The sequence below is a fragment of the Ochotona princeps genome, chromosome 5, assembly GCF_030435755.1.
Source record: "Ochotona princeps isolate mOchPri1 chromosome 5, mOchPri1.hap1, whole genome shotgun sequence".
In the NCBI taxonomy this organism is placed as follows: Eukaryota; Metazoa; Chordata; class Mammalia; order Lagomorpha; family Ochotonidae; genus Ochotona; species Ochotona princeps.
The window spans coordinates 105,313,775-105,329,753 of record NC_080836.1 but is presented as its reverse complement, the minus strand read 5'-3'; the positions used below and the strand labels follow the sequence as shown (position 1 = coordinate 105,329,753).

Here is a 15,979-nt window from a genome sequence, read left to right as displayed (position 1 = left end):
GTTTGTCCTAAAAACTTTTGAAACAAATTGATACTTTCTTATAATACAGATTCCATGGACTTTCTGAAGACCTTCAAAATGCGGGGATTTCAATAGTTTCTGCACCAATATAAAATGATTTTAAGTAGCATTTCCCCATCGCTATTTAAAAGTGCCCTTACGTATGATGCAGTGCACTCATGTCTTGGTTTTGGTGTGAGTTCTGCATCGCAGACCCCCGTGTGTGTCTGATCACACCCTGCTGCAGGAGAACATCCCAACAACGGCTCCAACACAGGCACAGCACCAGGGTCCCAGCCCTGACGAAGCAGTGGACACCGGACGCAGCAGTTAGAGCCCCAGTCGGGGCAGCTGCCTCCCACAGTGCCAGGCTGCAGTCCTGGCTCCACCGGGGCGTCCAGCTGCCTGCCCTGGCGACAGCTCCAGTGCCTGGGCTGCTGACACCCACGCGGGAGGCCTGGATTGAGCTGTGAGCTTCCGGTTTTCACCCAGCTCAGCTCCAGCTGCCAGGGGTTTGCCGGAGTCAGCAAGCAGATGGAACCCTCTGTGGGCCTCCCCGCTTCTCAAATGGGTGAGTACAATTTGGACAGGGCACAGGAACTGCAGAGCTTCCTTCACGCGCACGCCCAGACAGCCCACAGGCTACCCGAGTCCGGTCAAGGCGCAGGGCGCCAAGGGCGCTTCTCACCTGGGGGCACTTGCAGCCCCTAATCAGACAGCCTGGGCCTCGGAGGCTCACAGGAGGTGGCAGTGGACAGCCAGGCCCAGGGCCACCCGGGACTCAGCCAGCCATTCTGCGGGAACTTGTAGAATGCCCGTTCTCTCCCCTCCTCCATAGCGCCACACAGCACTACAGGAACCCGCAGAGGCGAGCCATCTTTTTTTTTTATATATAAGATTTATTTATTTTTATTAGAAAGGCAGATGGACGGAAAGAAAGCTCTTCCATCTGATAGATCACTCCCCAAATGAGTGCAACAGCTGGAGCTGAGTTTATCCAGAGCCAGGAGCCAGGAGCTTCTTCCGGATCTCCCACATGAGCACAGGGTCCCAAGACTGTCCTTGACTGCCTTCCCAAGCCACAAGCAGGGAGCTGGATGGGAAGCGGAGCAGCCAGGACTCAAATCGGCACCGATATGGGCTGCCGGAAGTTGCAGGTGGAGGACTAGCCGACTGAAGCGTCGTGCTGGGCCCGAGCAACTCTTTCCCATTAGTTGTTCCCTGAGCATTCTAAGACACGTTAACAAAGGGCACCTCCTCACCACGTCCCAAACCAAAGCCACGTCCTGCAGCCCAGGAAACATGGGAAATGAGTTTTCCAAGGCAGAGCAGGCAGCGTGGCGGGGAGGGCTGCAGGCGTGGCAGGCAACAGCGGCAGAGGAGCACCCACCAGGGGCAGCAGCCAAAGACGGCAGCTTCCCCGAGCGCACGCTGGGTCACGCCATCCTGGGAAACATCACCTTAGAGACAACTGGGTCCCAGCTCGAAGCTGAGCCTGGCAGCATCCACCCAGCTATGTCACAGCCTCGAGCTGACGAAGTAGTATGAGAATTTTCAGAATTAACGGTGAAGAGCTCACTAGCTCACCTGTCCCACAGACACAGGTACTAACTGGGGAACAGACACAGTCCTGTGACTTGTGCTTAAATATCAGAAACTTACTGTGAAAGCATTCCATTGGCAGCCACGCAGGCATGTGCGCATACAGTAGGCTCTCCAACCTAACTCCCAACAGAACAAGGACAGGAGGAAAACGGCAAGTAACGCAGTCAGCCGCCCAACAAGACCAACTAGGCTGGCTCGGGGACGCAACAGCCAAAGCCCGACGCAGACGCCCGTCGACGGGTGGCACATACGATGCCTGAGGGTATCAGGCACTGTACACCTGGCAGAGAACCCAGAGCAGTGCTCTTGCGCCCCCGACAGGCGCCACACGGCTACCTGGGTCCTGGATGCTCCCGGGGTTAGGGTCACACAATAATGTTTGCTTCTGGGACAGCGGCAACGTGTGCCCCAGGACAGTGATCTGGGAGATGATGCACAGCGTGGGAGAAGCCAAAGCAAGGCTCCCAGACCCCGACACATCACAGGGATTGAGGACACGGGGGTGTCCCAAGGGCTCCCACCCACTCAGGCACACTGTCCTGCAGTACGGCATCCACGCAAGTGCCCTGCAGCCGTGTTCATCACCACGCAGGTGTGACGAGCTGGGGTGACGGTGCAGAAAGATCCGCACGGGTTCCCCTACAACAGACAGACGCCCTGCGCCAGGAGGTGTGCACGCGGGTGTGCTCCGAGGGAGCAGGCTGGCCGCAGGCACGCAGCTTGCTCACCCTCACGGCCCTGGAGCCCCCATCACTCCCACGCCAGTCAGGGCTGCTCCACACGCAGGCTGGCATCCTCCCGAGCACCCAGACAGCGGCCCACGTGGCAGACCCAGACGCGGCTCCCGGCTCCTGGCTGCAGCCTGGCCCAGCCCTGCAGGTAGGGACAGCAGATCTATCCGTCCCTGTCATTCTTTCAAATAAATAAACATTTTTATTTAGAAAAACCTAAAACATTCCAAACAAAACTCAGTAACCATCGGCTCTAGCCCACAGACATCAGAACAGACAGGATCGCTTCTCGTCTGAGGGCTGAATGAGACACCTGTCGGCTCTCTCCACACAGCCCACTCACACAATCTTCAAAAGCAAGACCAAGATTCCCAAGCCCCCAAATCTCACTGCAAGGAACACAGATCCTGAAAGCATTACTGCAGAGAGCCGTGGGGCCTCACTCCCCTCCCAAAGCCGGTGCCTCCCAGGGCCTGTTTCCCACCTCTAACCCTGCTCCGTCTCCCACGGGAAGAACCCCCATTTGTGCACGATGCTCGACTCGTACCATTTCACGTGATCCTTACACATCCAGGCCGGAAAGTAACATCACCACCTCCCCGTGTCACCTTACAGCATGACCTGTCTCCCAGGGCTGGCCAGGGAGGAGGCCCAGGGACCAAGCTGGCTGGCCACACTTCCCCAGAATAGACAAGACACAGCTTATCCTTCATAGCACCCTTGGCGGACCCCAAGTTTACAAAGGATGGGCCCTCCGTGCCTCAGCCTTCCAGGCCGACAATCAGAGGGACAGGTGAACCGACAGGCAAGCCAGCCTGCTGCATGGTCAGACGCGCCCAGCCAGCCACCTGCTGGGAGCCAACCAGAGACCAGTGCGGGTTTCTCCCAGCATCATAGCCCATCCTTGGCATCGAGACCCCGAGAAACCCAAGAGGCAAACAAGGGGGCTCCTGGTTCCTGGAGAAGCAGTGGGGTAGACAGCCAGCGAGGAGCCTGGGCCGCGTGGGGGCATGGGGCAGGCAGAGGTGCCCCTGGAGTAGCCGCTCTCCACTGCCTTCTGCCACTCACACGCAGTATGGAGGCTAAGATGCGCGCTTTCCCTGTCTATGAAGCAGAGGCATGAGAGGAATAAGGCCAAGGGAGCCCCCGGAGTACAGATCACGGAGTTCATTGGGACATTCCAACCCAACGTGCCGGCGCATGTGCCTGGCCCGTTGTCACTCACATGACAAACGACCTGGAAGGACAGGGAAGGTGCTGGAATCCGAACGCGGGGACTCCGACGAGAACTGTCATGAGCAGCCATGTTGTCACCCCTGAACCCCCCGTTGCCTGGGTGCGGCTCAAGCTTGGTGCTCTGAGACCGAGGAAGCCCTGAGAGCACGCCTGCTCAACCGGTGGCAGCTTTCACTGCGGACGGCAGCAGCACCTGTGACTTAGTAAAACCCAGGCAGCGTGCGCCGCAGAGTGACCCTGGCATCCGCAGAGCAGCCTCTTTTTCAAGGACATGTTCACGTAACTATTTTAAGGACCCGTATTCGCTCAAAGCAGCTCACAACTTGCCGTGGACGTCACGTCCTGGTCAGAATCTAGGAAATCCAAGTATCTCGGGCAAAGAAAGGGAGGGCGGAAGTGAGAACTGCTCAGGCCTGTGAGAACAGGCAGTGAGGGCACACAGCCCCACGGGCACCTGGGGGTGCCAGCTGATGTCCGGATACTGCAAACAGCCGGCTGGAGCCGCACCCTCCCACCAGCACCCCGACCGGAAGGCACCCCCGAATGCTCCTGCCCCCCACCACCTGGGATAACCTCAATGGGTGACCCGATTACTGCACCAAATTGCTAAACCTCTCAGGTGTGGCACTCCTGGGATGGGGGTGCTCAGGGGTGACCATGTCATGGGGTGGGGCCACCACCAGCAGGCCCAGTGTCCGCACGGGCAGAGACCGGAAGGAGTGGCCCCTTCCCCGTCAGCATGCTGCAGCCATAGGCCCTGGCTCAACAGCGGGCTCACCACGGCCTTCCAGGCTACTTGTCAACCCATGCTAGTTCGTCTCAGAGAGCTGGGGTGCCAGCAAGCAGAACAATGTGACCCTGCCATCCTCTGGTACTAATTAACTCACTCAGGAGTTCATTTATTTAAGCAGAGCCATCACAAACGTCGTTACGAGGCAGCCATGGAGGACAAACGTGCCCCCCCAGGCTCAGCTCTGTCAACCTTAGGGGGTGGGAAATGCCCCATTAAGAGGCCAGGGGGTCCACACGGGGGTCTTCTCAGGCTCCCACGTCTGTGGCAGCTGGGCAGCAGCCCATGAACATCCTGACGGACAGAGCGGGGCTTCCAGAAAGTTCTTAGAAAGAGAGGCAGCTGGCCAGAGTGAGCTGGCAGACCCCAGTTGAGTGGCCCGGTGTGACCAGGACCAGGGCTGAGCCCCACGTGACCTCCACAGCGTGGTGGCTCTGCCCTGGGGCTGTAGATGACCCCTTGGCCCACTCAGGTCCCTTTGCCCCTCAGGTTCCCCTCACAGGTGGGAGGGGACGCCCCGCCAGGCGCTGTGCCTCTGCACAGGGCTAGGGGAGGATTTCCCAACAACCTCACCTTCCAATCTCGCCTCTCACCCTCCCTTCTCTGTCGATTCTTCTAAAGTCCCGCACACACAAGGTGAGGCCCTGGTGCCCCTGCTGAGCCCCTCCTCTGGGCTGGACCTGGCGGAAGCCCCACCCAGGGCTGCAGCCCGCCCACTCGCCATTTACCGTCCTGGAAGACCCTCTCCACGTTGAGCCCGTACGTGGCACATGTCTCGTAGTAGGTGCAGCGTTTCAGGTCATTGGACAGCTTCCGCGCACGCGCGTCGTCAATCACCCGTGGGTTGCTGGAACTGATGGCGTCTGGAACAGAGGACACCAGGGACAGCTCAGTGTGGGGGGCAGCCCGTGCAGACCACACCACCACGTCCTCACGCCCATGAGAGTCTGGAAGGGTCACAGGGGTGGGGGTCGTCACCGTGTAAGCAGCTTTCCCACTCTGCACGCACACCCCACCCCACCCCAGACGCGGGTGGCCATGGGGTCGGGAGCATGGAGGCAAGGAGTGGCAGGTGTGGGGGAGGCGGCCAGGGTACACTGGGCCAGAAGACAAGGCTGAAGGGAGAGAGAAGCCCTGTTACTGTGGACAGGAGGCGCCGTGCTGCCGGCTGGCCCTGCACAAAGCCACACAGGTTCTCATGCCGCCGGCTGCCTCTTCCTGTTCCGTGCTCGGTGCTGTGCCAGGCACAGCAGCACCCAGGTTATCAACACAGGAAGGCTGGCTCCTGCATGGAGGCAGGTGGTCTGGCTGGCCAGGGAGAGGGCGGGACCCCAGGAGGATGGATCTGAGGCTTGACCAACCAGGAACATCAGCAGGCCTCCGGGCGGGCAGCCACACCTGCAGGGGCTGTGGGCGGAGTGGGCGCCTGAAGGGGCGAGGACTGGATAGTGGGAGTGAGGCTGTGCGAGAAGCAGACACCTAGACGGCCCAGGCCTTGCTGGAGGGCCATACGGGTCACCAGGGCTCCAAATGGCCCACTGGGGTCCGGGTGACTTGGACAGGAGAGAACCCCACTCGCGCACCACACTGGCATCCGAGTAGCAGAGGGGTGAGTTCCAGCGTTGATGGACACTGTCACGCTCAGGAGTGAGATGGGCAGTGTCTCTCAAAGACTCCCCACCTTTTAAAAAAGTTTATTGATTTTTATTGGAACAGAAAGGAGAGACAGAAACATCTTCCACCCACTGGTTCATGCATCAAGTGGCTGCAACGGTCGGAGCCGAAGCCAGGAGCCAGGAGCCTCTTCCGGGTCTCCCACACGGGTGCAGGGCCCAAGGCTTTGGGCTGTCCTTGACTGCTTTCCCAGGCCACAAGCAGGGAGCTGGACGGGACATGAACTGGTGCCTGTATGGGATCCCAGCGCATGTAAGGCAAGCATTTAGCCACTAGCCTATCGCGGGAGGCCCCTTTTCAAGCCAGGTGTTTCTGGGCACTCCCACGGGAGCCTAAGCCAGTGTTTCTTCACTGCCTGCTGGTGGTCCAGGTCTCTGTGCTGTACCTGCTGCAGAGCCAGGCCTGGGAGCCAGCGAGCACCTGTTCCCACTTCCTGTCCTAACCAAGGCACATCTGAGCATGGACACCAGGGTGGGGGCCCTGGTTGAGGCGGCAGTGGGACAATGTTACCAACCTCTCTCTCCAGGGCTTTCATGGGAAGTGGGAACAAGGCCCCCAGTGCTCCCTTCAGCCCCCTCTCATCCTGACCTCACAGGAGCTCACCTGCCCATCGCAGCACACAGGACCTGCCACTCGAGGCCATGAAACGGAAGCCCTGTCCCGCCCCCTCGCCCCTTCCTGTGCTATGGATCTACAGGATATCCATGCAGCTCCTTAGCACGGCACCCTTGAGGAACACAAACTGTGTTCTTGTGCAGTTCTTTCCAGTCCAAGCTGGCGGGGTGGGCAATGCCAGGCCCTGTCCCTACAACCTGGCCTCCTTGTCTCCCAGACACTCTGAGGGGAACCCAGGGCACCCCAGGAACAGGATGGCTTGCTAGAGTATGAGTGGGTGGGACCTGCCTAGGGGGTCTCAGTAACTCCTGCATGCAGGAATGGATCTCTAAATGCTCCTGGCAGCTTCAGGCAGGGTCCCCTAGAGGGAAGTCCCATGTCTCAGCATTGGAAGAATTCTGAAGACGCTGCCACCTAACACACGAGGTCCGCACAGTGCTAACCAGGACCTGGAATTTCGGGCTCTGGCTGCTGCACTGTCTCCAGGTAGCCACCAGGGGGAAGCCGAGGCATTACAAAAAGCCTTCCTGTCTGTTCCACGCAGCTGACTTCTTACCCAGGGACAGGGGCACACAGCACAGACCAGATGTGAAGAACTGACACCCGCAAAAAACAAAGAATGAAAGCGTAATGCAGCCCCCCGGGCTGTGACCATGTCACGAGGCCAACGATGCTGCTTCCAACACGCCCTTGCCTCTGCTCCTCCAACTGCCCTACGGGATGAAAGGCACAAGGGCTGGTGTCCAACTCCGCCGTGCAAGGGTCACTGGGGCAGGAGGCCAACTTCTATAAAAAGGGACCTGGAACAAGACACGCACCTGGTGCTAAACGCTCCTTTAAGCTCTGCTGGGTTAAAAATAAGACGGACACACAGGACGGGAGAAAGCAAACCCACGCTCTGTGTCCAAGGGAGTGCGAGTTTAACGGCACAGCGGCTGCTGGAGGGAAGCGAGAACAGCCCTCGCTCTCCCAAAGGCACGGGAGCAGAGGCGCTGGGGGCCGGGCCACTTCAGGACAGTGCACTGTCACAGGCTCTCGCTGTGCAAGCCGTCGGCAGGTAACCGTGCCTTCGGAGATGGCTCCCGCACAGCCCTGCCCGTACGCGCAGCCCCAGCCAGCAGGTGCCCACTCACCCTGGGTGCCCACCAGCACCAGCGGCACCTCGCTCGTGCTGCGGTAGCTGGCCATTCGGCTGTAGTAGTGGTAAACCGTCTGGAAGCTGATCTCGTCCTCCAGGCTGAAGACAAAAATGACCGCGTCCACCCACATGGCAAACTGGGGAGAGAGGAGTAGAGAAGGGCTGAGCGAGGGGCTCGGGCTGCACAGAATCCGGGCGCCGGCCGCGAGTGGGGGGCGCCTGCAGGAACCCCCGGCTGCTGGCTGCTCCCCTTGCGTGGTCAAGGCTGAACTGCCACTGGACTCCCACAGACGCCTGGAAACCAGACTGGGATTTTTTTTCTTAGGCAAATTAAAAATTGGGCCTCCCTAGCGCCTTGTGTCCATTGGGGTCAGCTGCAGGCCTCTGCCAGCCCCCCTGAGGACACCATGGGCCTCTGCCAGCCCCACTGGGAGCCCAGCACTTCCAGAAACCACCAACCCCGCTGTTGCAGGTTCTTCCACACTGCCAAGGCTTGTGCTCAAATACAAGGGGTTGGGCGGTATATGCTTGGTCACCTTGTGGACAGGAAGGAACCCAGGACCCACACTTTGCCCAGTGCATTGTCCTGCTGCCCAGCTGGCCGTATGGGAATGTGGGTGCGAGAGCCCTTGCTGTGGTGGTCACACAATGACTGGGTACCACTGAGACAGGGATGCTGTGCTCTGGCCCTTCCAGGACCCCGCACACGTCCTGCTTCACTGATGCCCACCCAGTGCGGACACACCCACGCAGTCAGCCCCACTCTCCCCTCGTGCTGTGTCTGCATGCACGTTCCCTGTCCTGACCTGAGTGGGTCGCACTGCCACAATCACAACGTCACAGTTCTGGCACCACAACACGCCTGCTCGGTGCTGGCGGTGCGAGTCATGTCCTGGTACGTCTTAAATTTGGTGCTGTTTCGTTCCTCCCAGCGGGGCCACGCGAAACCCTCACTCACCCTGACCAGCTGTGCAGCCTTCCCACGCGTGAGCGCCGTGCCTAGAGTCACCTGACCTCCAGCACGGATCATCCCTGTTTACTGGGGCCAGTGTAATGGCATGTCAGGCATCCCACAGGTATGCTGGCCTGTGTCCGGCTGCCCCACTCCCCGCCCAGCTCCCTGCCTAAGGCCTGGGACAGCAGTGGAAGATGCCCCCAGTGCTTGGGTCCCTGCAGCCACAGGGGAACCCAGAAGCTCCTGGCTTCGGATTGTCTCCACTCTGGTGGATGCAGCCATGGGGGAAGTGAACCAACAGGTGGACGACTCATCGCGCTCGCTCGCTTGCTCGCTCGCTCTCTCTCTCTCTCTAACTCTGCCTTTCAAATAAAATTTTTGAGGAAAAAAGATTATTTATTTGGAAGGCAGAGGTGGAGCGTGCGCAAGAGACAGTGAGATCTTCACCTGCTGTTTCACTCCTGAAACGACTGTCATGGCCTGAATTAGGCCGGGCCCAAGGCCGGGCTGGAGCTCCAGCCATGTCTCCCTAGCAGGTGGCAGGGCCCAAAGATTCAGCTCATTTACCGCCATTTTCCCAGGCACATCAGCAGGGAACTGGTTTAAAAGCAGGGAGCTGGAGCCGGAACCCAGATGATGTGACAGCAGCTCAACCCACTGCACCCACACCAGCCCCGTTTCCAACAGCTCTCTCCGTCATCATTCTCTCAGCCCAGCTCTCGGTCCCACAAGAAGGAAAGTTCCAGAAGCAGTGCCAAGGACGTGCGTAACACTGAGTCTGCCACGGCTGTAAGTGAGGTTTGGCGCCTCCCCTGTTCACAGCCAGCCGGTTATGCCAGGAGGAAGCTGGTCAGCTGGCTTAGCAGGCCAAGCCAGCAGTCCACCGCACACATGCCTTCCTAGTCTGCAAGGCTGCTCATCTTTCAAGGAATCCTGACAGTCAGCCACAACGGGCAGCAGATGAGCTGGGGGAGCGGCCTGGAGACGTCAGTTCCCGTCAGCCACCAGGAGCAGCAGTGGATTCTACGCCCCGCCCGGCAGCTGGCCACACCACACTGCTCCAGGCGAAAGGAAAACAAAATGGCAGCCACCTGCAGATGGATGCTGTTGAAGCGAGATGGCACATCAAGGCCCAGCTGTTCTGGGTTTTCTGTGCCCCCTCCTGGGAGGACACCAGGCAGGGCCCAGCACCCGCCCCCCTCCAAGCAGGACCCTAAAAGCCCAGAGGCCGCGTGGGCAGTACTCACCTGCGCCTCCGGGGGCCCTCCTTCATCGCGAATCAGCAGTAGGTAGCTCTGTCCATCCACCACGATCTCCTTCTTAAACCTGCCACCTGCCACGCACACACACACACACACAGAAGAGCTGGTTACGCAGGGGCCAACCAGGCTCAGGCCAGGCAAAGACGTGGGCTTCGCTTGTGGAAAAACACGGCCCCTCCCTGCAACTTAGCAGTGGCTGTGACAGTCCCGATTGGAATCTCTAAGGAGCTGTGCCAGTTTGGTCCTGCAGGCCACTCGCTGGCTGGGGACACAGGACCCGGCCATCGTCACTCATTGCGCCTCGTCGGAGGCGAGCCGGCATGGCGTTTGGGCGGGTGAGGGGGTTGAGGCCCCGTATTCTCCTCAAGAGAAACCCAGTTCTTGTGGGAAGACACACAAGAGCACGAGGATGGTGTTTCCGGAGTCACAGGTCACAAGTAAGGGAGGGGTGCTGGGTTACTACACACGGGTTAGACAACAACTACCAGAGCTGCCCGCGCACACAGCACGCACGGACACGCGGCAGCACGCAGGGTTAGCGGCGGGAACGGACCACGGGCACGGGGTGCAGACACGGGAACGGCCGGCGGGACCCCAAAGGGCCTCTCGGGAGCCTGGCCCTGGCCCACCCTCAGCTGACCCTCATGGATTCCCAAGCTGGGGTTCCCAGAAAGAACAAACCAGCCCCTGGTTCTCACTTTCTGCTCCTTTGTAAAGATGGCACCCAGAAACGCCACCTAAGTCCCATACCACAACACTGCAGGGTCGGGGGGGGGATTGCCACCAGAGCCACATCTGGTTCCCTCCTGCGACCGTTGCCTGTGTCTGGCCAACAGAGACTGTGTCGCCTCACCCCAACCCACCCCAAAGATCACACAGCAGCCACAGAGGCCAGAAAAGCCCACCACCCCACACCCAGGGGAGCTGACTTCCCACACAAGCTACACACACTCACACACACACACAGTCTACACGCGGGGCAGGGGCCCACATCTGCTCCACTCAGTGTTCAGTCTATTCAATAACAAATAACCAGGAACTTTTCAATGAAGCAGAGAAAACTCACAATTGGATGTTGCCATCCTCTAGTCCCCGAACAGGCAGGGCAGAGTGCCTAGGGATCAAGTGGAGCCACTTGGTGTGGGCAGGCAAGCAGGACAGCCCGGGACGACTGGGACCACAGGACACAGCCCAGCACGACTGGGCCAGAGCTGCTCCCCCAGCTGCAGGTTTCTGAACTGCAGGTGCCTGGGTGTGGTTGGGGCCGGGGAGGTGAAACGAAGGGCACCACTTTCCCATCCGGGTGACAAGCCGGGAGACATCTAACACATGGCTGGCATGCCCAGAAGTGACAGTCACACCTCCAACACCCCACCAGAAAGCAGCACCTTCTGAACGTCAAAGCCAGGATGCGTGCTATTTCTTGGGGAGATGAGATGATTTCAACCCTTTTAGGGCGGAGGCGCCCAGCTCTCCATGCCTGTGTGGAGCCCGGCAGCAGCCGAGCCGGGAGGAGCGGCCACTTCCAGCCAGCCCCGTTGAAGGGTAGCTCCCATGCTGCTTTGTGAAACCCCCAACTGCCAGAGCACACCTGTGCTAAGAGTTACCAGTACATTCCAGGCAGTTCACAGACTTTCAGAACAGAACTGGGGCCCCACCTGGGGCAGGGCTGGCCGCCAGCGCCCTTGGCCAACATGCCTCCCGCTGTGACCTGTCGCCCACAGCTAGGAGAAACAGAGACAGGTAGAGCCCCAGTGGGCAGTACAGACTGAGCCCCCAAGTGCCCTGTGGGCGGCATTTGGCAATCCCTGGCCATCCACAGCTGCCCACCCATCCAGCAAGCACAGACACTACCTGGACCACAAACAGCACTACGTCACACATGCTCAACACGCATGATGTCACCTCTGTGACCTCATCCCATCTTTGCCCCACCAAAGACACCGACCAGGACACCACTGAACCCCATGTGCAGTTTCCTTCTAGAATGTCTGCCCATCACAGGGTGCGGCAAGGAGGGCTCAGGCGACTGCCCCAAGGTACATGGGACAGAAGCTTGAGAAGGAATGGGAGGCTCCCAGCAGAGAGAGGAGGAGACAGGGCAGGTGCAGACAGAAACACAGAACCCATAGCACAGAACGGTGGCAAACTCCAGCCCCAGCCCCTGCCCAGGACCGCTCATGCCGCAGATGGGACCCCCGCAGGGCAGGCCTGGAACAGCGCTGGGTGGAACTGAGTCTCCAGTAAAGGGGACAAAGCAACAGGGCAGGGGCCTGGACAGTGAGATGAGACACAAGGCCAAGCAGAGGCCAAGGGCAGGGCGCTGGGCTGACCCAGAGGATACGGGGCAGGGTGCTGAGCTGACCAGGGGGCCTGGGTAGGGCGCTGAGCTGAGCCGGGGGGCCACGGGAAGGGCGCTGAGCTGACCCAGAGGATACGGGAAGGGCGCTGAGCTGACCCAGAGGATACGGGGCAGGGCGCTGAGCTGACCCAGAGGATACGGGGCAGGGTGCTGAGCTGACCCAGGGGGCCACGGGCAGGGTGCTGAGCTGACCTGGACACAAGGACAGGGAGGGTCCTCAGGGAGAAAGGGGTCTGAAGAATGACCAAGAGGCCCCCAGAAGGATGGACGGAGGCCCTGACCACGTGACCCCGAGGACACAACCCTGAGACGAGGAGAACAGGAGAGGAGGAACTCGCCTCAAATGCACTCAGAGCCACAACAGCAGGGGCTCGGCACACACAGGCAGACGCTGACCACGCCGAGGGCCGACCAGACCAAAGCCGGGACAGGGCCTTGGCGAGGAGCCGTGCGGCTACAGCACCCCCAAGCAGCGCTTCCCACTGGCCCTGACCTGTGCTGGAGTGCTCTCGGAAGCTGCTGCTCCACACAGACCTCTCTTAGCTTGGCCTGTGGGATGCAGGCAGGGCTCTGGAGGACATCAGAGCTGCCCTGCGGCTCCACGGGACAAGGTGGCGGCCTGGGCTGCTTCAGCTTCAGAAGCCGCACTGCTCATGCTCGGTTGGGGCTTCTCTATCTCACTGAAGGGGGTCCCAACATGCCCACAGGTGACACGCCGTGGGGAGATGTTTACCGGATGGCTCACAGAGGACAGGAAAGCGACCAAAATGGGAAGGAGCGCAGCCAGAAGGAGCCTAACCGCAGAAACTTCCACAGGAACCTGCGAGGCTTCCTTAGGAAACGCCGTGGGAACTGGAGAGCCACTTAACACGGTTTTGAAAAACCGGATCCTGCTGGGAAAGTGGTGTTTGAAGACGATGTCTGGCCCAAGAGTTCAATCCAATTTCCTGACATCTGAACTTCAGACAGCTTTGAGGAAAACATACGCGGACAGTTCAACACGAAGAGTCGTACGAGCTCACTCTCACGCCTGCAAACCATGCCTACTTTTTACAGATTTATTTATTTCTATTGGAAAGGCAGATCAGACGAATGGAGAGGAGAGACAAAAATCTCCCATTCACTGGTTCACTCCCCAAGTGGCTGCAACAACCAGAGCTGAGCTAATCCAAAGCTAGGAGCCAGGAGCCAGGAGCCTCCTCCAGGTCTCCCACATGGGTGCAGGGTCCCAAGGCTTTAGGCCATGGTTTGCTGCTTTCCCAGGCCATAAGCAGAGCAGCCAGGACACAACCTGGCACCCACGTGAGTTCCTGGTGCATGCAAGGCAAGGATTTAGCCATTAAGCCATTGTGTTTGGCCCAAATGATGCCTTTTTAACACTAAAATACAAAAGCTCCGGCCAGCAGGCACGCATTGGTGCAGGAATAGGTGCTGCGGTGGGCGCTGCCTACACCAGTTGGCGGTAGCAGCAACTACACCGCCATCAGACGGCGTCGAGTTCTCCCTGTGGACGCACGCTACCTGAAGCCACAGCACGCGAGCCCTGTCGCAGCACACGGGGTGCTCACAGCAGCTGCAGCACCCTACACACGGCAAGGAGTCAAGCCCACATGGTGAGCCCCCACGCGTGGGCTGCCACCGCGGGGGTGCAGTGGCGTTCATCCGCACCGGCCGTTCCTCGCTGCCCACCAGCTGAGGACAGAACTGCAACAAGGACTTGGCCTCTCCCCAGTGGGAGCACAGGGCACGCCCCGCTCACGGCAGAAACGCGACGCCAAGGCAGAAGCAAGCCCGCACCCACGCTGCTGACTGAGGCGTTCCCATGGCAAGACTAGGCCTGCTCCCAAAACTTAATCCCTAACCCAGGCTTTCCGGAAGATCCGGGATCCTTGTTCTTTTGAAATAGTGAGTCTGTGACAAGCGCTTCTCAGATGGGTCCATGGGGAAAGTTCCGGAAGTCTCCAGCAATGGAGTGTTTATCCAAGCCCGTGGCACACTTCCAACCTCAGACCAGAGCTTCCGGCGAAGGCAGTGAGGAAACAGCAGCACGAACTGTGCTCTGCACCCAGTCAGCACCACCGCCTGGCTCCCGCGGGGGGGGGTGGCAGGCCCTCAAGAGCACCTCCACTTCAGCTGGTGCCCCCTTTTCTCTGGCCTGCACCGGACCCCAAGCACTGCAGGTATCAGCACCACCATTCCACGAACCACCAGGCGGCCCCCGACGTGTGCCAGGCCCAGGCTGGTGTTGGGAGCTCTGCTGGGTGCAGCAGCACGCCTGATGGGAACTCAGCCAGGCCAGGCCAGCCAGGCTGACGGTCCTCCTGAGAAACGCGCACAGAACGAGGGCTGCTCCCAAAGGGAAGTCCCGGGGGCCGGAGGGGGTGAAGTCTCCATCTGGGATGCCCACTCCCACATGTCTGCAGGCTGTGTCCTGGCTGCCCACTTCCCACCTGGGAAAGCCCAAGGCCGCAGGACAGAGATGGAGTCCCAGGCTCCTGGCTTCAGCGTGGTCCACCCCCAGTCCTACAGGCCCTTCGGGGAGTGAATCAGGGATGGAAGATCTCTCTCTCTCCCTGGTAACCTGCCTTTCAAATAAACACAACATAATTTTTTTTTAAATAAAAATGAATAAGCTAAGCTGTTGTCCAGAACCCCGAGTGCCCGTCACTGTGGGCTGTACTGGAGTCCTCTAGCACACACGGGGCCTCTGCAGTGGCTGGCTGCGTAAACCAGACATACTGAGCTGGGCCCGTTTAAAGGCACTTCAGGTGATGTGCTGTATTTTTAATACGTCACACATTTATTTTAAGCTCCGCCAACAACATAAAAAGGCAAAGCACACAGTCACAGCTCCTGACTTCATGTGGTCACACACAGGCCACTAGGAGCCGTCTCCACGGGGCGTGTGTCCCCCAGCACGACCCCAGAACCCACAGAATGAACAGACAGTGGGGATGCAGGCTGTGCGTAACACCACCAGCAAACCCCCAGCCAGGCACTTGGCTGCCAACAACTGCCAACACCAAACAGGTCCAAGTCCCTGGGAACGCACCCTACAAAAAGCTGGCAGTTCACCCATGCAAAGAGTCACATCACACACACACACACACACACACACACACACACACACACACACGACTTGTGCTTGCACAAGCTCTGATTCTAAACATGGGGTTCTGGAATCCAATCTGTCGACATGCTGTCGATGTGGCTGTTTCTGCTGGATGCTTCCACACACCAGCCGGCCACTGCTCTGCAAAAGGCCCCCAGCTGGTGAGTGCCCAGGACCTGCCCCAGCCACCCCCGGTGGAACTGCCCAGGAGGGTAATACTCCTGGGCCCTCCTCACAAGGTAAGCGGTGTGGGGTCTGGGGCCACCAGGCTGAACCCCATCTTATAAGGCTGGTCATTCCTGCAGACAACTCCCGTATCACTGGGCTCCTCAGGGCTCCCCAGCTAAGACTTCTGCCCACATGGTGCCAGCATGTGGCTTTGAAAGGGCCACACATACCCCAGAAAAGGCTCCCTCAGCTGGAAGAGGCAGCCGGCGACCTGACAGGCATGAGAGCCAGGACGGGTTGGGCAGCAATCCCTGCTAAGGCCTGCACCTCT

General features: G+C 59.4%; 1 protein-coding gene across 8 annotated transcripts in view; it reads right to left on the bottom strand.

Annotated features, from left to right (window-relative positions):
• Positions 1-15,979, bottom strand: part of AGAP1 (ArfGAP with GTPase domain, ankyrin repeat and PH domain 1) — a 425,687-nt gene that overhangs the window by 249,143 nt on the left and 160,565 nt on the right. For all 8 annotated transcript variants that reach the window (XM_058665165.1, XM_058665166.1, XM_058665167.1 and 5 more), the window contains 3 exons: positions 9,992-10,077; positions 7,785-7,926; positions 5,091-5,225 (listed from right to left, as the gene is read on the bottom strand). In XM_058665165.1, the coding sequence (XP_058521148.1) occupies positions 5,091-5,225; positions 7,785-7,926; positions 9,992-10,077 (363 nt within the window). The remainder of the gene's footprint in view (positions 1-5,090; positions 5,226-7,784; positions 7,927-9,991; positions 10,078-15,979) is intronic.